At 40.3% G+C, this 26763-nt stretch overlaps 1 protein-coding gene and 1 pseudogene across 7 annotated transcripts in view; one reads left to right on the top strand and one right to left on the bottom strand.

The window, feature by feature from the left end:
- PHACTR2 (phosphatase and actin regulator 2) overlaps positions 1-26763 on the top strand; it is a 272375-nt gene that overhangs the window by 136203 nt on the left and 109409 nt on the right. Inside the window, exon 1 of one of the 7 annotated variants that reach the window (XM_046004728.1) lies at positions 4726-4983. The exons of the other annotated variants lie outside the window; for them this stretch is intronic. Within the exon in view, the coding sequence (XP_045860684.1) occupies positions 4938-4983 (46 nt within the window). The 5' untranslated portion in view covers positions 4726-4937. Of the gene's footprint in view, positions 1-4725; positions 4984-26763 lie in introns of those variants that run through there. 7 annotated transcript variants of the gene reach the window in all.
- Positions 9451-9783, bottom strand: LOC123941484 (annotated as a pseudogene).

Raw genomic sequence — 26763 nt, 5'->3', positions numbered from 1 at the left:
CATCAGCGGAAAAAAGAAAAGACAGTTTTCTGCTTTTTAGTAAATCTGATTTTGGTAAATAGAAAGAAAATAATTGGCTAACATAGTAGTCTTAGAAGATCTGTGAATTTCTGTTGTTTCTTCTGATCGTTGTTATCTAGAAAACAAACTAGTACATTTGGGGGGAAAATTCCTATTTGGGAAATTACTCAGTTTTAATCACTTTCATTTCCTTCCCAGTAGGCAAGGGTTTTTCTTTGACTGTAATTCCCCTGACTCAGGGAAATGTCTGTAACTCACCAAATTTTCATGGCCAAGTCCAGGAATAAGAGCGCCAGTTAAGAGAATCTTTGTCTTCTCGTACATGTACATGGCCACCACCAGCCACCTTGCTTCCTGGACCACCACTGTTCTGACCAACCATCTCATCTGTTAGGAGCCTGCTGAACCCTTCTCTCCCACCCAGCTGCTGGTATCTCAAAATGGGTCTTGTGGCATCTGGGCAAAGCAGACCCTCAGGATGTGTATTCATGGCATTTGTGTTCCGAGGGAGAAAGAATGAGTTCTCCCACTCCAAGCTTAGATTTGGCCACCTGGAGAAGACTGGCAGTCACCTAAAGCATAAGATTTGGTAGTGATGACTGTTCTAATTATATAGCATCTTCTCTAGCCACCAAATTATGTGTCTACAGTTTGGACTTGGATCTAGTAGGTACGGACCTTTCCACAAACAGATAGCTAAAGTTTGGGTTTATTTGTGCTTTTCACTTTTATTTAGTAGATCTAGTGATTTCCATCCAGCAGGGGTGCAAGTGTAACTTTGGGTACCCCAGCTAGGAGAGCTTCATAACTCCAAATCAGACCAGTGAAATCTGTGTGAGGAGGTAAACTGCTTGAAAACCTCAATGTGTGCATACAACCTTTTCGTCAAAAGGCAAACCAGATACAGGAAGGGGAAATTCTATCTAACTAATCCACTCACTTTAACTTCTTTCCGGAAATAAATGAATAAATCTTTCAGGGATTGAAAGATATTTAGACTGTAGGGTGGAAAAATCAGTAGATGCCATCATTTTATATTTTTAGGAGAGCTTAACATAGACTATTCCTCAATTTCAGTCATGGTATGACCTGATGACAGGATATTATAAAGGATGAAAGTAGTGGTATGCCGAAGACAGCTCATAGAAGCAAGTTGTTAAATTTCCAGGAATTTTGCAAACGAATTGACATAAATTTTGCAAGCCAGTTGACTCTTGTTGAATTGGCCATTGTAGGAATATTTACATTAAAGAAATCAGCAAATACTATGTACAAGTCACAAATCAATCTTGTCCCCCACCCCCAGACAAACCCAAGTATTGAGTATTTATCAGGATATTGCTGGATAAGAGTTTGGTTTAGAAATACCAACCAAAGAACAGGACCAACGGGATAAATGCCGAAGAATTAAAAATAGATGGCTTCCTCAGAGATGTTGTTACTAATCTTTTTGGTTTTTTTTTTTAAGATTTTATTTATTTATTTGATAGAGAGACAGCAAAGGAGGGAACACAGGCAGGGGGAGTGGGAGAGGAAGAAGCAGGCTTCTGGAGGAGCAGAGAGCCCAATATGGGGCTGGATCCCTGGACCCCAGGATCATGACCTGAGCTGAAGGCAGACGCTTAACGACTGAGCCACCCAGGCGCTCCAGCACTAATCTTATTTAACATTTTTATAAACGCCCTGGAAAGAGGTAATACACAGAAAAACGTCCATATTTTTCCGATGACATTAAATGTTCCCATAGTTTAGCCATAAACTGTAGGATTAACACCCAGAACTCTTAGTAAGACTGTATATTGGCTGAATAATTATCTTAATAAGGCAAGAAAAAGGCAATTTTGGAAATTATCTTAAAATAATCTTGTTAGATGATAAATTCCAACGTGATGACCTATAAACGGAATTTAGGGATTTCTGTAGACTTTTTCTATGTTCGTTAGTATAATTTGTTAGCCTTGATAAAAAGGCAACAAAATAGAATAACTGTCCCACCCTTATAAAGAAACCTTGATGCACACTTATTGCAGTTTTTGGCTGACATGTTTCAAGGATAATGTAATGGAACTGGAAAAGTTTCAGAGAAAAGGGTGTAACCTGATCGGGGGATTATAAGAATCTCACATGAGGCTAAGATTATATTAACTAGCAAATCCTGAAAGGTTTTGAGTAAGGTAAATATAGATGGATTTAGCAAATCCTGAAAGAAGAGAACTACAGAGTACCCCTTTGATGTTTGAAATAAGAATTTGTAGAAGAAATAAAAAAGAAACACATTATTTTTCAAGGAAGAGAAGTAATGATAGCAGAAATAGCCTCATTTAGCCTTTGTCTATTTAAAAAAATCATTACATTTACATAATTTTTAAGGTTTTGTTTATTTATTTTAGAGAGAGTGAGAGCATGAGCCGGTGGGGCAGAGGGAGAGGGAGAGAGAATTTGAAGCAGACTCCCCTGAGGGAGTAGCCCAACCAGGGCTCAGTCTCCACCACCCTGAGATCATGACCTGAGCAGAAACTAAGAGGTGGATGCTTAAAGGCCTGAGCCTCTCTGGTGCCCCTCCATTTACATACTTTTACTGTGCAAAATTTGCCATATCTTTCTTATGATCAGTAACCTCCCTTATTAATTGGGCTCAATCAATGGAAGGAAGAGTGTTAAGTTCCCTCCTCTCAATTTCAGTTGAATTTTTTTGTTATTTGTTACATTTTGTTAACTTGAATTTTTTTGTTATTGTTTTTTTTAAGATTTTATTTATTTATTTGACAGAGAGATCACAAGTAGACAGAGAGGCAGGCAGAGAGAGAGAGAGAGGGAAGCAGGCTCCCTGCTGAGCAGAGAGCCCCATGTGGGACTCTATCCCAGGACCCTGATCATGACCTAAGCCGAAGGCAGCGGCTTAAACCACTGAGCCACCCAGGCGCCCCTTTTTTGTTATTGTTTTAAGGCAAACTTATTAAAGCGAAGAAATGGAAGGGCCATTATAATTGTTTCCTCTCACTGATGAGTCCCCCAGGTGGGATGTGTTCCCAAAATACAACAGTTTTGTGTTTTTTTAAAAAAAGATTTTATTTATTTATTTGACAGAGACACAGCAAAAGAGGGAATACAGCAGAGGGAGTGGAGAGGGAGAAGCAGGCTCCCCTTGGAGCAGGGAACCGGATGTGGGACTGGATCCCAGGATTCTGGGATCATGACCTGAGCCGAAGGCAGATGCTTTACAACTGAACCACCCAGGCGCCCCACAGTTTTGCATTTTAGAAAGAAATTTAGTTGGTTTCAATTCATTGCCCTAGTTAGAACTCACATCTTGGTTAATCCTCAATTTCATTAAAAAAAAAAAAAATCAAGTGTCTTAAGAATGAATTAGGCAAAGGGAAATAGATAATTGATGACACTATTATACGGGAAAAAATTCTCCACAATAGAGGGTGGACTATTTGGGTGTGAACAAAATCGGGCAATATGCACAATTATGATGAAACAGACAAGTAGATGTTTTTCAAAAAATAAAGTAAGGCTATGTGTGATCTTGATAATACAAACTTCAGAAAAAAAAGATTTTCATGCTTAAGGTATTAAATAAGTTAGATTATTGTTTCATTTTATATATATATAATAGCTTTTAAAATTTAGAGTGGAATGTCTAGAATAATCTAAAAAGTGAATGCTGTGGCAAATGCACTAAATATGTTGCAGTTAATTTTTCACTTTTTAATGAAATATACCCATTCAGAAAAATGCACAAATCATGGTATACAGTGAAATTTTATCAGGTGAACACATTTATGTGACCACCAGTATCTAATGTACAATCTATTGATATATATATATATATACACACACACACAGACACAAACACACATACATATACATATATACATTTGATGAGTAATCTATGGAGTGTATATTATATTATGTATATGTATATGTATAATAAATGTGTAATACATATAATATTTATTATATACACTCCATAGATTACTCATCAATTATATATACCAAGAGGATCTATATTCATATTTTTAAGAAGTTTGGGGTTGAGATTTACTTATGGGAGGATTTAATTCAACTTTTAGGGAATGTTAGCTCCTAAAACAAATTACCATTTTTTGTTGTTGTTGTTTTCCCGTTTTGTATATTTTAAATACCTTGCCACAAGGTTTCAGAGATTTCCAGTGATTTATAGGAGAGGTGAGCTTCCTGGAATTTAGGTGGTAGAGAGCAAAGTCTGTCCTTTGCTGGTCTCACACATAGATAGATCCATCTATCAGATTAATTGTTCAGCGTAACTGAGGCCAATAATTTTTTTTGTTTGTTAAAAGGAAGCTAACCTAAGGAGGAAAGCCCCACACAGCAGACATCTACCAGTCGTGCAGCAGTGCTAACAGAACGTGAGGAAAGAAATCAACTTTAAAGAACAAATTTTGTTAAATTAAGTACCGTGACTAAGTACTTTAATTCCTTTTCTTATAGCCCTAAGGGATCATTTGACATTGAACTTTTAAGTGAAGCGGGAGTCGCCTGAACTCTTTACTACCCTAGGGGGGTGCCGGCCTCGCAGCCCCCGCGGACGCCGCTGGACCCGCGGGGCCTCTCCCCTCCCCACTCCTCAGCCCCCTACACCCATTCCCCCCTCCCCTCCCCCGCGCCCTCTCCCCTCCCTCCTCCCCCGTGACCCCTGACCCTAGCTAATCTGCATAGAGGAATGACAGGCATCCGCTGGGCAGGATCCGCCTCGCCGGCTGCGGCCGGCGGGGCTGGGAGACCCGCGCGGGGGAGAAGGTGAGGGATTGCGGAGGGCCGCTCCGCACAGCCCGGGAAATGAGCGCTTGGAAACCTGCCTGCGAGCGGACCCATGACCGAAGGACCAAAGGAGCCGCGTGATCGCCAGACCTGGCCCCGCGACCCCAGACATGGGCCAGACCTCGGTCTCCACGCTGTCCCCGCAGCCCAGCAGCGGTGAGTCCCGGGCTCACGGGGCGCCCCCGCCGCGCGGGCGTTGGGCTTGCTCAGGGCAGCTGGGACGGCCGAGGGCTCCGCGGCAGGTCGGGCTCTGCCCGAAGCCGCCAAGTCCCTCGGAGAAACCCGAGAGGTAGCGCTCCCCCAAACTCTTTGTCGAGGAGAAGCGGAATGCGTTTTGGGATCCAGCCGATTTCACCTTAAAGGCACAGGCTCCATTTTCCGTACGGGATGCCTCGCCTGGGTGTTTATCAGAGTTTCTCCCGAGCCCGAAAGTTGCGAGAAAGGCCATTTGCGTATTGCGGTGTTTTTAAAAGGCGAAACTTAGAGAGCAAGACAGACGTGCCAACAGGTTTTTCTGTGTTTACGCTTGGCTTCCGAACAGACTAGGGCTGAATTCTTTCAGGCTTGTCAACTGATTTATGGTTTGTTTTCGGAGTAGAAGTGCTGATGGCTTTCTCTTATCCTGGCAGAACTCTGAATACTTAGAAACTAACTTTAAACGGGCTTAATCGTTCCTAAAGACAATTGTTTTGTTTTTGTTAGCCACATACGCTGTAACATTGGGGGAAACGTACCTCACAGACTCTGCTATCGAGGCTGAAGTTCGTTTCATGGAATCGTGGGTAACGTTTCTAAGTTACAATGATCTGTTGAAAAAGTTTGTTTATTTCCATTTTCTTTCAAAAAGGGAAGGAAGGTAAGCTTGGCATTTCTCCAGCAGGGTAGGGATAAACAACTTTTTGGTGGCGTTACTTGTGATTGGATAATGAAATAAATGTAAACGGCCCTATTTTGATATTTTTCCACCAACATTAAAAAAAAAACCCTCAAAGGGGCCTTTTGCGTTATTCCTTGAGATATCTGATACACTTTTAAAATTGTGTAAACATTAACAGGATCTTGTTGAAAGGAAGTGACAGGGCAGAGATGAAGGTTTTTTTAATCAGCTCCAGGATGTCTCCCAGCTAGATAGCATTCTATCATTCCAACTTACCCCCACATGGGTTTGTTTATACTGCGGAGCTTCACACCCTGAGAAATCATAAGCTTTCTGGGGCTTATTTTAATGTCCACAGAGGAACCCTCTACAAAGGAGAGAAATCAAAATCCCCCAAAAAAGAGATCACACCTTCCCTTCCCGTTAAGGACAAGGTTGTACAAAGCTCTAGAACATCAGAGACTTCGTATTCATGGCTTTTGGGGATGGGATGGGCAGGGGAGGGTGTTGATTAGGATCTTAACTTTAGTAAACTATCTTGTGCAAATGAGGCTTCCTTTCCTTTGTCTTACTCTAAAGCAGGGTGACTTCTTTCATTTTAAGGAAAAGTTAATATTTTAAATTTCTGCACTGGTAAAACAGAATTAAATCAGCGCTCAAATACAACAAGTAGAAAGTACTGACCTGAATTTAGTTCTTTTGCTGCAAAATATTGTTAGGGTTAATATTAAGAAAAGTGAATTTTGCCTTTACGAAAAGCGAGGAATATTACATAACTGCTCACTAAGAAGCAGAGTAGAGTCTTAGAATATGACTGTCCTAGCTCTTAGCCAGAATAGCAAAAAATACCCATATTGCTATAAATCCCAATAAAATGACTAATCATGTGGAGAAATTGTGCAGCTGGTTTATACAAAAATTAATTTAAACAAAAAGTTATGCTTGACCATAAAAGATATTTGATTTGGGCTTTTGTAAAATAATCATTATAGACTACAAGTCAGCTTGCTTTTCGCTCTCTTGATTTTAGTCTCTTGAACTTTCAGCTTAGGGCTGCATCTGTTTCTCTAGGTTTTAGGAAGACCATTAATCATTATTTCTTAAAACATGCAGTTAGAACCATTATTTCTATTTTTTAAAAACAACTTGATTGGGGCACCTGGGTAGCTCAGTGGGTTAGGCCTCTGCCTTCGGCTCGAGCCCCGCATCTAGCCCCGCATCGGGCTCCCTGCTCAGCAGGGAGCCTGCTTCCCCTCCCTCTCTGACTGCCTCTCTGCCTACTTGTGATCTCTCTCTTTCTCTGTCAAATAAATAAATAAAATCTAAAAAAAAAACAAAACAAAAACAACTTGATTGACATATAATTAATATACCATGAAATTCACCCACTAAAAATGTACTATTTGTTAGTGCATTCAGTGTTGCACAACCATCAATCTCTTTTCCCAGCCTACTCAACCCCCAGCCCCAGTCCTAATGAACCACTATTCTAATTTCTAGCTTTGTAGATTTGCTATTTCTGAACATTTCATATGAATGGAAACATATATCACACACCCTTTTGTGGCTAACTTCTTTCACTATCAGGGGTCATCTGTTTTGTAGCATGGATCACTACTTCATTTCTTTTCATTGCCCAGTAGCATTCCCCTGTATGGACATACCACATTTTAGCTATCCATCAGTTGGTGAACATTTGGGTTATTTCTCTGTTTTGGTTCTAAGAATAGTGCTGCTATGAACATCATGTGCAAGTTATTGGTGAACATATGTTTTCATTTCTCTTTGGTATATTCCTAAGAGTGGAATTGCTGGGTCACATGGTAACTTTGTTTGTGTTATGTTTTAAGGAACTGCCAAGCAGTTTTCCAAAGCAACTGTACCATTTTACATTCCCTCCAGCAGTGTATGAAGGTTTCCATTTTTCCACATCCTTGCCAATACTTCTTATTTATCTTTTTGATTGTGGCCATCCTAGTAAATGTGAAGTTGTATCTCATCGTGGTTTTGATTTGCATTTTCCTAATTACTAATGACACTGAGCATCTTTTCATGTACATGTTGGCCATCTGTATGTCTTCTTCGGAAAAATGTCTATTCAGATCCTTTGCCCAATTTTAATTGGATAATTTGACTTTCTGTTATTGAGATAAAAGACTTCTTTATGCACTGGAGATAAGTCATTACCAGATATGTGATTTACAGATACTTTCTCCCATTCTCTGGATTGTCTTTTCACTTTCTTGATACCGTTTGCCTTTCAGAATTTTGAAAAAAATTTTTAAAGATTTTATTTATTTATTTGAGAGAAAGACAGAGAGAGAGAGCATTAGAGGGGGAGGTCAGAGGGAGAAGCAGACTCCCCATGGAGCTGGGAGCCTGATGTGGGACTCAATCCCAGGACTCCAGGTTCATGACCTGAGCCAAAAGCAGTCGCTTAACCAACTAAGCCACCCAGGTGCCCAGAATTTTGAAATTTTTATTATTTTGTGTTTATCTTCTTTTTCTTTGAATTTTTAGTTATATCTAAGAAACCATTGTGTAACCAATGCCAAGAAGATATACACCTGAGGTTTCTTCTGAGAGTTTCTTAATTTTAGCTCCTACATTTAGGTCTGTGATACATTTTAAGTTAATTTTTATGTGTGGTGCCTTGTAGGGTTCCAGTTTTGTTCTTTTCCATGTGGATATCTAGCTGTCAACATTATTTATTGAAAAGATGATTCTCTCCCTTTTGAATTGTCTTGGCACCATGTCAAAAAAATCAGCTGACAGTATATGTAAGGGTTTGTTTCTGAATACTTCACTTCTGTCCCATTAGTCAATATGTCTATTAATATGCCACACTGTGTAGATTACTGTAGCTTTGTATTAAGTTTTAAAACAAAAGAGTGTGTCATCTTTGTTCTTTTTTTTTAAATTTTTATCTTTTAAAGATTTTATTTTTAAGTAATCTGTACACGCAGTAATGGGCTCAAACTTACAACCCTGAGATCAAGAGCTGTGTGTTCTACCAACTGAGCCAGCCAGGTGCTCGAACTTTGTGCTTCTTTTGCAAGATTCTTTTTGCTATTCTAGTCCTCTTGCATTTTTGTATGAATTAGTCGGCTTGTCAGTTTCTGTAAAAAAGCCAGCGGGGATTTTGATAGTGATTGTGTTGAATAACACTATTCTCCTAACAGTATGAAGTATTAAAAATAAAAACAACATCAAGTCTTTCAGTCTGTGAACACAAATGTCTCTCTATTTATTTAGATCGTCTTTGATTTCTTTCCACGATGTTTTGTTGTTTTCAATGTATAAGTATTGCTTTTTCTTTTTTAAATTTATCCCTGTGTATTATTTTTGATGCTATTATAAATGAAATTATATTCTTATTTCATTTTCAGAATGTTGGTACCTAGCATGTAGATATACAAAAATAAATTTTTATATATTGATCTTATACCCTGCAAACTTGTGGAACTTATTTTTTAGTCCCAATAGTTTTTCAATGCCTTCCTTAGGATTTCTATATACAAGATCTATATGCAAAATCAGGTACAAATAGAGATAATTTCCGTTCTTGTTTTCCAGTCTGAATGCCTTTTATCTCTTTTCCTTGTCTAATTGCCCTCACTTTTTATATACTGTCATGTTGAATGGAAGTGGCAAGCGTGAACTTTTTTTTTAAATGTTAGAACGTTTAATTACATCAGTCTCCCATCAACACACTAGTCATTTAATCATGATTATATTGATCATTTCTATTTGTTTGCAGGAGGTTCTTCCACTAGGAGCTCCCATGATTCCCACTGCATTGTTTATCTTGCCAGACTTAGTTCATTTCCAGCCTAAAGAATCATCTCTTCTAGTTGGCCATCCTGAAGTTGGACTTCTAATTTCTTAACATCTGGTTCTGCTTTAAGCATACTCAACTATTCATTTGTAATCTGTTCTGTATACTTTCTATATGCTGCACTTCTAGGAATTTGCTCAAGAACATCAAGAATCTTTGTGTACAATAGTCTTAGCCTCTTGTGTGTCTCACATACAGCCAGTCCCTCAAGGCTGGTGGTCTTCTTCAGCAAAACTGCCATGACGGAGCCCAAGAGTGGATGTTCTTGTTTTCTTCCTGATCTAAGGGGGGAACAAGCAGTTTTTACCTTTTAGTGTCAAGTTGTCTGTGTTTTTCATAGATGCCTTTTTATCAAAAAGTTCTCTCCTGTTCCTAGTTTGTGAGCATCTTTGTCATGGGGAGTCAAAGGCTTTTTTTTCCCCCTTTGTTGAGATACTCATACGGTTTTTTTGTTCTTCATTCTACTAATATGGTATAGTACATTAATTGATTTTCAGATGTTAAACCAAGTTTGTATTCCTGGAATAAGGCTTACATGGGTATGTTGCATAATCCCTTTTAAGTATTGCTGAATTTGGTTTGCTAGCATTTTAGTGAGTATTAGATCCATTATTTCTAAGCACAGGCCAAACAGATATGTCTCCAAGGAGGGTGGTTTCAATACCCTCTGGCCTTGGTACCCAAAAGCTTGAGACTTCAATATTCTGCTGACCAAGTACAAGGCATTGTAGATTGGACACAATAAATGTTTGTTAAATGTATGAATCAATCAACAAATATTCTCAATGAACAGCCTGATCACTTTAAGCCAGTGGTCATATGAATGAGGGTTATGTTTGTTTGTTTTTTACTTTAAGAATTGTCTGTTGCGGGGCGCCTGGGTGGCTCAGTAGGTTAAAGCCTCTGCCTTCGGCTCAGATCATGATCCCAGTGTCCTGGGATCAAGCCCCACATCGGGCTCTCTGCTCAGTGGGGAGCCTGCTTCCTCCTCTCTCTCTCTCTGCCTGCCTCTCTGCCTACTTGTGATCTGTCTGTCAAATAAATAAATAAAATCCTAAAAAAAAAAAAAAAAGAATTGTCTGTTGCTCTGGCTGTCTTGTCTGAAGGGTGGTGTCTAAATCTAGTAACCATTTCTCCCATCTTCTTCAGCACCACCCCACCCCCACTATGTCACATGGACCAACTCTTGGCTTCTTGGCCTCAGTACAAGGGTAGAGAAAGCCACTCTTTAATTTTTTGGAGACAGGGAACAAGTGAATAAAGTATTCAGCATCACACCTAGGCCATGATAGAACCTTTATCTATCCGTGTTTCTGGGTTTTCATAGCTTGGTCAGGCCCAGGTCCTGCCCAGAATACTCACCCATTTCTGTGTAAACCTGGTGTAGGAAGAGATCATGAAGGCAAAAATGAATAGAGTTTATTTTCCTTAATGAAAATAACATGCACATGATCAGAAGTAAAAATTTATGAAACAATTCAGGCTAAAAGTGAGTTTTTCTCCCTCCCAGACCTGCAGTCTCTTCCCAATTGTACCCTAGAATGAACAACTTTTGTTTTGTTTTGTTTTCAGAAAGTTTTCATTCAACTATATGTATCTTTATCAAAACACAAGCAAGACCTGTTGTATACTTACTGCTCTAGAGTTTGAGTTTTCCATGTAATGTAACTTCAAAATATTTCTGTATTGATATGTTTAATCCTATAAACAAGCAATTTCATAATTTTTGAAAAGAGCTCTATTATTTTTTCTATTATGTTTTTATATTTTATGTTTGTATTTTTATGTTGTTCTGGGGTTCTTTTGTGTGTGTGCTATTATGAAAAATGCTGAAATGAACATCTTTATCTAAACATCTTGAACTACATGGAACAGTAAAATCCTCCCAGTGGAATTGTCAAGTCAAAAGATTTGTATATTTTATTTTGATAGTCTTTGCCAAATTACTCTCAAGAGGCTGTATATCAGTATATCTGCTCAGTATATGAAAATTCATTTTTCTGAACTCCCACCAATACTGTGTGTGTTTCAGGATCTCTTTTAGAACATACAGAGCTTTGTGAGAAACTGAAGTCACTCCCTCTGGGTGAGGCAGCCCGGCAGGCACAGGATTTAAGTGGAACATTAGCAGGAATTCAGTCCCAACTCATTCCCTGGCCTACATGCCCTTGTGCAATGAACACTGTGCACAACTATACATGACCACAATGTTATGCATAATTAATTTGAAATCCATGTCAGTCTATATGCAAAAAGGGATAGCTCACTTCGATTATGAGTTAAGTGGAACATTTGTATTTCTTTTTCTCTGATTTGCTTATAGTAAATCTTGGAGATTTTTGTGTTAAGGAGATTAGCTTGTGCTTATCATGTATTATAAACATTTTTCTTTTCTTAAATTTGTTTGTTTTTCATAAAAACTGTTTTCATGTAGTCGAATCGATCAATTCTTTTCTTTCTTACAAACCAGAGTTAAGAATCATGTTCTCATTTGCTGTTTATCTCATATTTGAATATTGGATCTCTGTAACTTGTTCTGATTTAAAGTGAATAATTTAGTGATACTAAGTTTTTAAGCTATGTATAGCAAAACCATCATAAGCAAATTGAAAAAGGAAATCATAAAATTGACAAAATATTTGTATGGTATATGGAAAATAATGATAAATATCTTAATGTACTAAGACCCTTAAAAATCGGTAAGAAAGGGGCGCCTGGGTGGCTCAGTGGGTTAAAGCCTCTGCCTTCAGCTCAGGTCATGATCTCAGGGTCCTGGGATCGAGCCCCGCATCAGGCTCTCTGCTCCGCAGGGAGCCTGCTTCCTCCTCTCTCTCTGCCTGCCTCTCTGCCTGCTTGTGATTTCTGTCTGTCAAATCAATAAAATATTAAAAAAAAAAAATCGGTAAGAAAAAAATAAAGGCTCAAATAGAAAAACAAGAAAACATGAATAGGCATTTTTCAAAATATCTGATGGCTGTAATTGTGAACTCACTGTAGGTGAGGAACTATTCTAAGTACCTTGCTTGAATTAACTTTTTTTAAAGGTTTTATTTACTTATTTGACAGAGAGATAGAGAGAGAACACAAGTAGGCAGAGTAGCATGGCAGAGGGAGAGGGAGAGGCAGGCTCTCCACTGAGCTAGGAGCCGGTTGTGGGGATCCCAGCACCCCGGGGTCATGACCTGAGCAGTAGGCAGCCACTTAACCAACTGAGCCACCCAGGTGTCCTTTGAATTAACTTTTTAATCCTCACAACATCCCTAAAGGGTAACTACTATTAATATTCCCATTTTACAGATGGGGAAAACTAAAACACAAGAGTTAATTTGCCCAATTACTTAATCAAAGAAGAGACATTATTTACTGATTGGTATATGAAATAGTTTCAGCAGTTCAATGAAAAAAAAAGATGCTGTTGATCATCTATGAATTGAGCAAGGATTTAAAAGAATGATTCTCAGACAATCGTGGTAATTTAAATTGGTACATCCTATCAGAAGAGCAGCTTGGTAATATATATTAGACCCCTTAAAATATGCATACACTCAGACTGAGCAGTTCCACTTTTGGAAGCATATTGAAAGGGAAATAATTACTTGCCCACTGGGACAGTGTTCATTAAAAGCCAAAAATTGGAAGTAGCAGTTGAACACCAAGAAATTTTTTCCAACTAATAGGGATACAGTTAAATAATGAAATAAGCCATTAAAAAATGGTGTAAAATATGGGGTGCCTGGGTGGCTCACTTGGTTAAGCGGCCAACTCTCGTCTTTTTTTAAAGATTTGTTTATTTGAGAGGGAGAGAGAGAGCAGGTACATGCAGGTGCATACATGTGGGTGGGGGGGGGGCAGAGGGAAAGAGAGTCTCAAGCAGAGTCCTCCTTGAACAGGAGCCCATCGCAAGGTCTTAGGACCCTGAGATCACAATCTTGGCTGAAACCATGAGTCTGACTTTCAACCAACTGTGCCACACAGGCACCCCTTAAGTAGCCAACTCTTGATTTCAGCTCAGATCATGATCTCAGGGTCCTGGGATTGAGCCCCGAGTGGGCTCTGCGCTCAACGGGGAGTCTGCTTAAGGATTCTTTCTTTCCCTCTGCCTCTCCCCCCTGCTCACAAGCACTCTCTTTCTCTCAAATAAATAAATAAATAAATCTTTTAAGAAAATGGTGCAGAATATAATTTTGAAAAGTTATTTTTATAATAAATGAAAATATTAAAAGGTAGGTTTAAAACAAAATTCTTTTAAAAAAATATGTGCATGATGAGAAATCTAGATGGGGGTGAGGAGAAAGAGAGAGAGGGGAATTTCATTGCTGAGGAGGTAGTGTGACAGTCCTGGCTTTCCTCTGCTTTGAACAGGAACATAACCAGGACTTCCACATCCTGTGTCCACTTGGACCTCCACTGGAATTAAAGCCACGAGCTGACCCATAAGTATGTTAGCTTTTCTCTGGCTGTCCTTGGACTCCGTTTTAAGTTCGTTGGCTGTTTTTCAGCTGCTTTTTTTCTTGTGAATTCCATGATGAAAACAAAAATATCAGTCCTCCCATAGCCATCTTCTTTTGGGTTGAATTTTTTTCTTAGCCTGTTTGATCGTAAGGCAAATGCAATCACTCCCTTGGAGAGAAAGAAAATGAGCAGGCCTTTGAACTTCATTTACTTCTCTTTGGTCCATAGCTCATCAGGTATGATCACGAGTAATATCCCCGATATTTTTAGCTTCAGTGTATTTTATCTTCAGAAGTCTGAGAGGGTAACAATCAGTGGGGGAGTCAGACTTTACCTTTTGCCTACTTAATGCAGTGGGGAAAAAGATAAGGGTTCTGGGGTTGTTGGTTCTCTAATTAAGTCTCTTTAACGTGAATAAAGGAAAAGTTACAATGCATTTTCTTGTCTTGAGGGACTTTAACTGTCTGTTCTTGGGTCTCTGTTCTTGGGAGTAGAGATACATATTTAGTGAGGACTCAATTTATGTAAAAGTGTCTTGAGGTAGAAATAGTCTTAAGAAAATAAACACTTCTGGTCCAGTCTCTATTCCACTGACATCTGAAGCAGGGGAACCCAAACCAAAAACCACAGTTTCTGTTCCCCAGAAAGGAATGGGCAAATAACATTACTTTAAAAAGTTTGGTCTGTTATCATTTATATTTGCTTACTACTCCTCCATTTATTTTGGTTTCAAGGGGCTGGGTGTTTTTGTTCATATAAACCTGGCAAGGATGACGTTCCAGCCGTTAACACTAAGGGAATTTGGGTTGACAAAGAAGGGACTGAACTGGTGTTTTGCTTACATAACCTGGAAGGCTGTGCTGGGATGTGCTGAGTGGATATATTCCTGCAAATCGGGCTTGCTCTGTGAAGAGATAGTCAAAGGAAAAAGGGTGGCACCTTCGTCCAACTAAAGTAATTACGTGGAAGGTTCTGTGCTGGGCCGTGGGGGAAGATTCAAAAAGGAATCATACACAGACCATGCCCACCGGGTCTGTGCCTAGAAGGCTCATCCACTCGGTGGAGTCGGGCAGAAGGAAAGGTGAAAGGAAAGGGACCCCTGGAGAGCTGTCCGGGAGGCCAAAAAGTACAGAAGAGGCAACAAGAATTCTGGCCCACACAGGTGGTGGGAACCACTGAAGGTTTTTTATCAAACGAGAAAAGATCAGAGTTTTGCCCCAGGGGGATGATCATGTGCAGTATTGATTTCCTGAGGGAGACCCAAGGCATGACCAAGAGGTCTGGCTCCAGTAATCCAGCAAGGTGAAGTGAGCACCTGATCCCAGGGACAGGGTGTGTGGGGGTGGGGGGGGGGGGTGTTATCTGCAACTCCACCCTTGCCTTGTGCTTCCAGGCTCTGATCTGCAACTGTCTATTGGGCAGGTCTGCTTGGGTCTCTCGTGGGCATTTCACAGGTAAAAGATGTCAACAGAGGGGCGCCTGGGTGCCTCAGTGGGTTAAAGCCTCTGCCTTTGGCTCAGGTCATGATCCCAGGGTCCTGGGATCCAGCCCAACATCGGGCTCTCTGCTCAGCGGGGAGCCTGCCCTCCCCTCTCTCTGCCTGCCTCCTCTGCCTACTTGTGATCTCTGTCTGTCAAATAAATAAATAAAATCTTAAAAAAAAAAAAAAAAAGATGTCATCAGAAGACTGGAGTTTACCCACCAAAACCCTTCTTCCCTTAACTTTCTGCATGTCCCCAAATGATACTTGCAGCTACTCACTCATTCTAGCCAGAAGTCAAGGAGTCTTCCTTGAGTTTTTCCTTCCCCTTTATACCAAACCATCGCATCCTGTACCTTTTCCTTTCAGAATGTATCTCCGGGCCCTTCACTCTGTCTTCACAGCCACTGTCCAAACCCGACTGCTCACTGTATGGACAGCTGTAGTGGACTCAAGCTGATCTCCTGCTTCTGTTCTCAGCCTTTTGCAATTCTTATTCCACACAACTCCTCAAGTAATGTTTTAAAACAAATCACGTCACTTCCTTACTCACAACCTTCCTGTGTCTTCCTAGTGCACTTGGAATGAAATCTAGATTTCATACTCTGGCCCTCCAGGCCATTCCTGATCCTCTGTGATCCTTGGTCCCTGCCCCTCCCCCATTGCCCAGCCCCTGCCCCCACCCCCACCGCTGTGCTACAGCTTTACTCCCTGTTTCAGTCATCAGACAGACCTGGCTCATTTTTACCTTTAACCTTCGCAGTTGCTGCTCTCTGTATCCAGGACGTAAGAGACACTCTTCCACTAGCTCTTTACAAAGTTGACTCCTCGTCTTCCAGCATGACCTGCTTCATGGAGACCATCCTTGTCCAGCCCTCTTCAGAGGAGCCCGTGCACCCGCTCCAAGTCACAGTTCTCTGCTCTTTCATTGCTCCTGTCTGTCTCTCAGGTTATCTTGTTTGTCATTGTCTCCCTTCACTAGAACCTCAGCTCCAGGAGCTAAAGGACCCTATCTTGTTCCCCACTCTGCTTTCTAATTCTGACATCTGTACTTGACACAGCTGTATGTTGAATAAATGAGTGGCTCGGGCTGGCCAGGTCAGATGTTATTAGAGTGATAGGAACTGAATGGAAAGTTAAGTAGTGTCCAAGAAGTTTACAGTTGTTTAAACTGATTCTTTAGTATTTACCTTCAGTTTCTAAATAGTATGCTTACATTGCTAATTATCGATTTTACGGCTTGACCTCTTATTACTGACCTCACAGTGTGGAAACTGAAGGCACAGCTTTGATTTTCACGCCTTATCTGATCCCTGTCTCCCCACCCATCACGCATTTCCCATCCTTCCATGTTCTCATCTTCCCAGCATTCTTGTATTGTACTTTTGATTAGAACAGTATTGTGTATAACTATGTAAAAATTGATGATAGCTAAGCCTTGTGGTAAACCATGATTACTTTTTCTTTCCTGCATGACTTTTTCTTTCCTTGCTGGTGTTTGTGTTTGCTTGCAAAGGGGCCTGCATACTCATCCCCAAATCTTTCCCCAGTTACGTAAATCTCTTCTCAGTATGTTCAAACACTTCTGTTATTCTGTCAAGTTTATCTGTAAGAAGTGAATCCAAATTGGACTGGATTTCCTCTAAGCTTGCTGCCCAGCTGTTGCCCTGCATCTCTCTTCAGATCATCCTGGGGAGTCCTTCCACGTCCCTCTTGGAATGGATCTCCCAATTGCTAGATCAGAATCTTATCTTTTCTGGGTCTATTTCCAAATTTGGACAGAGCACACAGAGCTTCTTGAGAAAAGCTCATGGGGCTTGGTTTTTTTGAGACCTACTCCTAGAAGGCATCTTTATTCTGGCTTTCTACTTGGTTGATAGCTTGACTGGTCATGAGGTAGCAAAGCAAACTTGCTATAATATGTAAAAATACCCACTGTCACTTATAATTAACCACAATTAATATTGACATAGAAGATTAATTTTTTCTCTTTAGCACATAGCTTTTAATTAATTTCAAAAGACTTTCTTGAATGATTATCACATGAGAACTCAACTTTGATCTATCTACTCTTGCTGTTACAGTCTAAAAAATATTTTATGGACATTTAATGTTTTATAGCTGAATGAACTAATTTAAAATTATGTTTACTGTGATAATAATGGTATTATACCAATTTGCCTAATGGTGAGAATCATCTAGCATGCCTGGGGGAAAATACTCACTTCTGGACAACAGCAAAATCCATCTTTTGGAGAGGGGTCTTAGAATCTGAATTTTCAGCGAGGATTCTAGAAGGTTCTTAACATGAGAAACATCCTCTGGAGATTAGCAGTGTTTTAAAAGAGGCTTCAAATGAAAATTTCTCTTCATTAACAATGTGTCTTCTCTTGACATGATGTAGAAGTTACAAAATGTCCAGTTCAAAACACTGATGTTCTTTCTGTACCTGTGTCTTGATAAATTTGGTCATTAATATGTCCTGTTCCTGAGCAGATATTCCCATTTTCAAGTACAATTTTGGCAAACTCTCTTTGCCAGAAATTTTTTTTGCTCTTACGTACATTTTGCTACTATTATAAACTGTAAAATAATTCATTTCCCACAGTCGTCAGGTTTGAGGTTAATGTAGTTATATTTGAAGGGAAAAAAGTTATCTGCAGAATGACAATTACTGTTTGAGGAAAGGATACAGAATTTCGACTCTGTTGCCTTTTTAGGAAGCCTCCTTGAACTTCATCTGAGGTGGCTGCATGCTAATTACTTGAGGAGGAGCCAAAGTGACAGAGCAGGGGGCTGGATGAAAACAGGTGTTTAATAATGCGTGGGAGGGGACTATAGGAAAGATTTTAGTAAGATTTATTTTATAAAAAGGAGGCCGAACCCTTTTCTCTTTTAGAAATGTGGGCAGCAAATTCTGAAAACTTCAAGAGGAAGCAGTCATTTATTTAAAAATTCTTTTCATGTGTTCCTTTTGGAAACGTTTGGCTTTTTATTTTTGCCTCTGTTTGTACTTCAGGGGTCTTTCCTTTCAATGAAGTGCCTGTTTTGCAGTACATTGCCTGGTGTGAAGTAAATTCCAGTCTTAATTGGGGTCTCTTAAAAGCTTTTTCTAAAGGGTTTCTCAGACTCCCTGAGGAAAGGCCACTGTTGTTTGTGTAAGGTGCTCTGACGAGGGCCTGCTGAGCATTGCCTTGGACCTTCCTTCCAGAATAAAAATGTTTATGACCACAGCTGGGTAGCCCACAGGACTGAACAGGGCAACCTGACAGGGTGATTCAGGATTGCAGTTGCCAATTTCATCTATTTAAAGGGACTCCGTGTTTTTCAAAAATTTTCTACATCTGTAAATTTAACTCGCGCTGACCTGCCAGGCTGTCTGTGGAGGACCTGGCTGAGGATGGAAACTTGGAATAAGCCAGAACGAGTTAACTGAGCTCATGTTGAATGTTCCTGTGTGCCTAACAGAGCAGTGTTTCATTTTCCTAAAGTCTACTTAAATGGAATTATATACATATGTGCGTAACTAGTGTTCTCTCGCTTGGAAAGTATTCAGCTGCCAATTTTGTAAAGAAAACACAAAAAGAGTAAAATCAAACTGGAGATTTTAAGAGGGATCTAGAACTGTACGCTTTTAAAAAGACCTAATCCCCTTTAGTCATCAGACCCTGCATGGACTGTCAGAACACACGGATATCTCATTTTTCAAATGACAAAAGGTGTTTTATTTTTTTTTAAATGATTTTGTGATTCTTTATTCTTTTTTTTTTTTAAGATTTGTTTATTTATTTGGCAGAGATCACAAGTAGGTGGGAGAGGCAGGCAGAGAGAGAGAGGGAAGCAGGCCTCCTGAGCAGAGAGCCAGACGTGGGGCTCAATCCCAGGACCCTGGGATCATGACCCGAGTTGAAGGCAGAGGCTTTAACCCACTGAACCACCCAGGCGCCCCAACAAAAGGTGTTTTAATTTATAAAGCCATTCTAAGTGATCATAGGAGAAGCCTTTAAGAACTTTTCTTTTCCCCTCTGTTAGATGGGGTGGAGAAGAGATGAGGTTGGAAGCTGTGTGACATTTTCATTCTGTCTTCAGTGTGTGAATAAACAGCTTTACGGGCAGTAGTAAAAGTCTGTATTCGTTTGTTAGAGCTGCTGTGACAAATACCTACGGACTAGGTTGGGTTAAAGGATAGAATTTCATTTTCTCACGGTTCTGGAGTCTGAGAACTTAGTACTTAGGACTTAGAAGTCCAAGATCAAGGTTGGGTTTCTTCTGAGACTCTCTCCTGGCCACTTTCTCCCGTATCCTCATATGGTCTATGAACATACAAGTCTATCCAATCTCTATTGTCTTAACAAGACACTAGTCATTGGACTAGGGCCCACCCGTTATGATCTCACTTTACCTTAAATACTTCTTTAAAGGCCTAATATACAAATACAGTCACATTCTGAGGTACTTAAGGTAAAGACTTCAACAGATGAATTTGGGGGGACAAAATTCAGCCATAACAGTATCCTTAAAACAAGCTTACAAACTGAGATCCATTCACAATGGCCCATAAACACCCAAGATCCATTGTCTTTTTTCTGGTTTCTTCAGTTCCACTTCCTAACAGATTACAGCTGCTTTCCTTCTCACCTCAACAGTGCCACATATTGAGTAGAAATGACCTGAGGAAGAGGATGCATTGAAGGTGTGTTTCAGGAATGGGAACAAACCTAGGTCACCAGGCAGTGAGATGCCTTCTTCCACTTAAGAGATGAGCGTGGAATGTAAAGATTATATGTGGCAGGATTAAAAATAGTCTATGTGAACACTGTTTCTGCCATATTTGTGTTAGAAATAATGACCTCTTGAGTAGAGTGCCACATTGATGGTGTAATGCTAAGAAAAACTGCCTATGAAGAGGGGCATCCCAGTGTGGTCAGCAACTATGTACGTACCTCCTGACTAGTTTTATAATCTCTGAGGTCCCTGAATGTGAGGCACTTTTTTTTTTTAAAGATTTATTTATTTATTTATTTATTTGTCAGACAGGGATCACAAGTAGGCAGAGGGGGGGGGAAGCAGGCTCCCCACCAAGCAGAGAGCCTGATGCGGGGCTCAATCCCAGGACCCTGGGATCATGACCTGAGCTGAAGGCAGAGGCATTAACCCACTGAGCCACCCAGGCGCCCCAAGGCACACTTTTTAGAGAGATGCCTTATTCCCAAATGTCACTACATAGATACTCGTCTTTTCTGTGTTTGATTTTTTTCTTACTCTGTATGCTTTTATTATCTTAGAGGTGTTTGATATCCAGCAGAGTGACATGTTTCTTCACAAAAAGCTGCTAAAATAAGAAATAGAATGAATAGGGATGCTAAAGAAAGATGTTAAAACACCTGTCAGAGTAAAGCCAGAAAAAAATGTTCTCACCAGGAAATGCAGCAACCCCACTGAGTCAGGTTGGCAATTCAAAGACGATTCATGTGTCACTAAACACATTTGTATTATATCCCATACACATTGCAAAACATCTAGCAGGCTTCTGGTAATGGCTTCCTATGTCTCCTTAAAGTCTTCACTGGGGTGGGCAGATTGGGTGGACTTGTTCACCTTGCCACGAGACATGAAAATAGTGCTTCCAAAAGATAGCCACCTCAGTGAGGTTCACAGTTCTTTAATAGAAAGGGAGCTGGTACCTCAGACCATATAAGCACACCAGTAAAATGGGTGCCTCAGAATCTAGCAATCCTAGATCATCCCTCAAAAGGGTTGAAAACTCTTCAGACACCTCAGAGATAACTTAATTTTTTGGCATCTTTTGGGCCAGGAGTTTCCTAGAAGTAAGTTAGATCTTGAGATGGCTGAGATGCAAGGCATTCCTAAAAAGCTCCATGCAAGACCCGGTTGTTTTTGGATCTGTTTGGATTCTGATCTGAATCCAAAGGGTGATGGAATGGGAGTTGGGGATGTGCAGGAATTCTCAGCCAAGCTTCACACCCATTAGTTGGGAGCCTGTCACTTTAGTGTTTTAAGGCATCAAGTAGATTAGAATCGTCCACTCAACGTAAGGATGGTTAAAAAGTCACAGAACATTGGTGTTCTTCCAAGTGAACACATTTTTTGTGGATTTAACCCTGATATTTCAGATTTAGAATTCAATGTCCTAAGACCTAAAGATGAAGTCTTATTATATACAATGGAAATAACTGATAAGGAGTTCATTCAGTTCTTACGGTTTTTGCTGTGCCAGTCTCTTATTTTCGTTGCCTGATATCTAGTCCTGGGGGCAAAAAAGAAAGAGCACAAGGTTCCTGTTAGATCTCAAAAAGGAAGTGGTACAGAATAAACATGGGTCCCTTTGATAATGATTTCTTAGCCAATCCAATAGATGATGATTCTCAGTAAGTGTGAGTCCTTTAGGACTTAGGCATCGATGTTGAGTTTAAAGGTGGCCTTAACTGTAAAGAATATGAAGTTAATAGAAACATGAAATGGAGATTTTCTCCTCAGATTTTGACACTAGACATATTTGGAAACAGGAGTAAAATGCAACTTCCTGTGTTTGGCTGCTATAGTGACTAACACAGGCTTTTAAAAGCAACAACTTGAAGCTCAACGAGATGTAGACAGTTTGATAACTGAATTTTCAACATGGCTCAGTAAGAATTCACCAACTGTGCAATAGGTCTTTTGAGTAAAATAGGTTTGTGTGTTTTTTTATTTTACTTTTAATTTTTTGCAGGTACAAGTATAAAAATAAACTGTGCGCCTTCCCCTCTGGTGGGAAATAGGGACAAATCCAGTTCTAGCTGTTCTCTCCTGTTCTTATAGGTGATGTCAGCCTTCTTGCTTTGTGACTTTCCTCAGGGTATTTCTGCGGCAGGGTGATGGTGATTTCCCTCGAGTGCTAGTAGGTCTCTGCTGCTCTCAGCAATTGGCCCAAGACCAGTGGAGAACAGAGGTGACTCTGTGCAGGAGTCTGTTTTGAATAGGGTGTTTTTGCTTTTCTAGCGCCTTCTAGAAGACAGGGGAAATAGCTTTCAAACAAATTTCACCATCCCAGTTGCTCCAGATCATAAATGACCCACTTTCTAGAGTTTATTCCCCTTGAAACCTTTTAACAGTCCCTTCTCCACCTGTTTGTGAAGGAGTAGGAGAGGAAGTAGTAGAAGGCATTGGCCTTTCTTGCGTATTGGTGATGCAGTATGACCCTTTACATATGTTATTTCTGTTAACCCTTGCAACAACCCAAATGCTAAATTGTATTATCCCATCCTATGGATCAGGAAGAGGTTCTGAAAGCTTGAATGGCTTGCCCAAGATTACCAGCTAGGAAGTGGAAGAACAGATGATTAAATTCAAGTCTTTCTGCCCCAAGGCCCATGTTTTCTCTCAGTGGAAATTAATAGGTCTGTGTTTCTACTTAAAGTGACTCTCTGGGGACACCTGGGTGGCTTAGTTGTTAAGTGTCTGCCTTCTGCTCAGGTCATGATCCCAGCGCCCTGGGCTCGAGCCCCGTATCAGGCTCCCTGCTCGGTGGGAAACCTGCTTCTCCCTCTCTCACTCCCCCTACTTGTGTTCCCTCTCTTGCTGTGTCTCTCTCTGTCAAATAAATATATAAAATCTTTTAAAAAAAAATGATTCTTTCTCCCAGTCTCCCTCTTTCTCCTTTCCTTCCTCCCCCGCCCCCCCCTCCCCCAGCATATACTAGGTGTCACCAGGGTGCCAAGTAAGCTAAAGGATAAAATAAAACATTTTCTTACTTCTCTGGAAGCTTTAATACAGAGCACAGGAAGAGTTGTTCATTTCTCCATTTGTGTTTGCTCCCGTAAGATACTGGTATAACAGGAGATGTTTGATTCTCAGTTGAAAGGTGAGATAAGAGAAGTGGTATTTTCTGTTCAGAGTGGGAAGAAACTTGCTGCTGGTTGCCAGTCTTAAAGAATGATTCCGTTGGGCATGTTGCATTGTCTCGTCAGTTATCTGCCACAACAGCACTACTGGGCCACCATGCCGAGGACCTTGTAGTTCTACCAGTTTCTGATGTATTTAGTGAATCAAAAGTCTAAAGTATCGATACAGAGCTAAAGATCCATAATGTCATAATGTGATAGAATTGATCTCAGGTGAAAAATACAGTTTTATAGTTTTCTATGTGGGTCCCTATTTTCTGAGAGATTTAAATTCTCACATGTAATGCCTGAAAACAATGGAAAACCAAAGGCAGTTTGGACTTGGTTTCAGTTCAGTCAGATAATTTGCCTTTCCAGCTTCTTGATCATGAAACTGAATTGCCTTCTGAGTCCCCCAGTTAGGAGAAAGATGAAGACTGCAGAAAAGTCCGAGTTGCCTAACATGTTTTGAGAAGGAAGAAGGAAATGTCCGTTAACACCGTGGGGTGTTAATTTTTCGTCACTCATTGCTATGTAAAAATACAAAATTCTTTAAAGATCATTTCACATATAAATTATTCCAACTGTTTTTTCTCAGTTGTTTGTCTTCGGTGGATTGTCTTTTTAAAAGGACACAGTAAGCTGCAAAGTCAGTCTTTGTTCACCTGAAAAATTTGTCAACAATGTCTCTACCATTCTTATGAGTGTTAATCATCCTTCCTGCTGGCTTTGATTTTTCTCAATTTCAAACTTTAGTGTTTGTTATGTTATCATTCAAAATATTTGGAGTTCTGCAGGAAGGCACCATTGGAAACAATTTCCTCTGCATGAAAAATGTAAAGACCTGCTAAAATAAATCATAGCCTAGTTAGGCCAGGCCTTGTACATTCATTATTGCCAAATATTTGTCCATGATTTAGTCATTCATTTTGTAAATATTTATTAAGTACCTTCTGTGGCCTGGGTACAGAGTGGGGACACCACCTAGAAAAAAACACTTTTGGTGCCTGTCCTCATGGGACTCTCGATCAAGTAGGGAGCACTGTGACTTTTTCTTCATATACTTGCTCCTCGAAGAGGCCATCTTTTTTTTTTTTTCCCCTACTTGTTTAATAACAACAACAATTAAAAGTTATTTTTATGGCTTCTGGAAAAGTTGATGAATTGCAGCTAGCTGCTTCTGAATTCAGTTATGGGCTTTTCCCCCCACATCATTCTAGTACACATTCACCATTCCTTTAGACCAATATTGAAAATCTCAATAAAAATTATATCAGAGAAGAATTTTGGATTAAGATGGTTAGCTTGATGGTGCCCTAGTTGGGTTCAGAGCCTTTCCTTGTGGTGTTCTACCCAAGTCCTGCTGGTATACCTTGTTCTCTGGAATGCTTGCTTGACACACATGTCATTTGAAAAGAAAGAAACCAAAGTAGAACATCTTGTAAGTGAGAATCACCTTAGTGACTGTGTTGGTGAAAAAAAGATTAAACTCAACCCTAAGGCCATTATTACTATAAAGTCATTTTTTTTTTTAAAGACAACTAATGGAATTCTCTCCCTTCCCTGCCTCCATCCTCCGCCCCCTACAATTAGATGTTACAAACTAAGGAATGTTAATCCTTTGCTTTTCAGTGACTTCTAAGTGGTTTCCTGCCTAATTTGGATGGGGGTCTTTCTACCTTTTAAGCACTGTTATGAAACTAGACGAAATCTCCATAACCCTCAAACAGCTTAGCCCTGAATTTTTAACACAGAACTTAGAGAGTGTGTCAGGCCATGACTGTCACAAGAACGAGTGCTCAACCTCCACCCCTGAGACCCTCCAGCCACTTAACATCCCCTATTCTCTCACGTGCCAGGTTTCTGTATTGGAATGATGGTTACTTGAATAATGTCAGCCCCTCTCATAGACGGTAAGCTTCCTGAGGGCAGAGATCCAATCCCTTTTTGCTCACCATTAAGGCTTTGGTGCATTACCTTGTCTATGATAGTTGCTCAGTATATTAATTATGAATGCATGACTCCATCCCATAGTACACAGATTCTTCTACACCTTCATCTTTTTGTGGAACTGTCCTTCCTCCTGTCTTGTTTTGTCTGGAACCCACCTCTCCTTGGCAGTGCTTCCTTGGTAACTCCATAATGGAGGTTCTTCTGTCCTTCACCATGGACATGTGATCCGCTCCTGGCTACCACTCCTGCCTGCTCTGCTTCCAGTAATGTGTGTATTCTCGAAGTACATACCCTTCTGCTGCATTCCTCTTCACAGCTCTGATGCCGTCATCCCCTGACTTCCTGCACTTCCTCACATTCATCAAGTGAGGTTCAGGCTCTCCTCCTCCGCCCAGAGTCTCACTGTTATCAGTTAGTCAGTTCTCTTGCTCTTCTGGCTCTTTCCCCTCGGTCCATAAACATGCCCTAGAATCCCCCACACTTGTGACTTTATAACAAATAAACTATCCTCTGTCTTGTACCTGATGATTCTCATATAGGAGAAGTCCAAGGTTCTTCATTATGTACAGCCTACTGCCTTCTAAATGTAATCATTTTCTAAGAGTTTACCCTGGCCCTCAATTGCCGCTTTTGTTTGGAAGACTCCCCCAAGTAACTTCAACATTGACTTCCTGCTAGTGTGCCAGTAATGTGTTTCTGTCTGCTGGACATCTTCCCCTGAATGTCCTGCCAATACCTGAAGTTCATGCGGCCTGAACATAAGCCATAGGTCTTTCTCCAAGTCCTCTCTTGGCATTCCATCACACCTCCAAGAGCTTCAGGTCATAGAATTCTCCGTGATTTCTCTAGATAGTTGCCTCTTTTCCTCACTTCTTCCTCAATGTCCCTTGGATCCATTCATCATTTCTAATTCATTTTCACTGCTCTCCAAGTTCAGATGCCTGGTTGTTGCAGTCATCTCTTAACTGAACTATAAGAATATAAATCTGGGGCCTTGGGGATTCTGCATGACATAAATTCTCCTCTCAGCATCCTGCCCAACACTGTATAAGCCTGTAGCTATACTGTAGGTTTCATTTCTGCTTTGGGTGGATAGTCTGGAATTATGCACGTGGCCACCATTCTCTTCACAGGTACCAGACTTGGTGACTTGGTGTGACTGCCAGGGCACTGCTGGACAACAAACAGTGTTACCCATTATAGGTAGATTCTCAGGGCCCGTATTTATCCACAAGCTTTTTGACCTAAAGATATTGGTCCAGATTTAATATGTTTTTTATTAATACTTTTGTTACATTCATCCACAATGGGAAAGTTTTCATAATTGTATCTCTGGCAAAATTTAGCCGCTTACTTAAAAATTATGAAATTTCATTATGAATAAGATCTGTCAGTTTCTCCCCTTAAGTTTCATCCCTGTGTTCAGCAAACTGAGTGGCTGTTGTCCTAACATACA

The sequence above is a fragment of the Meles meles genome, chromosome 5 (genome assembly GCF_922984935.1).
Source record: "Meles meles chromosome 5, mMelMel3.1 paternal haplotype, whole genome shotgun sequence".
Taxonomy (NCBI): domain Eukaryota; kingdom Metazoa; phylum Chordata; class Mammalia; order Carnivora; family Mustelidae; genus Meles; species Meles meles.
Note: the sequence above shows the minus strand (reverse complement) of the source record. Positions and strands in the feature narration are given on the sequence as shown.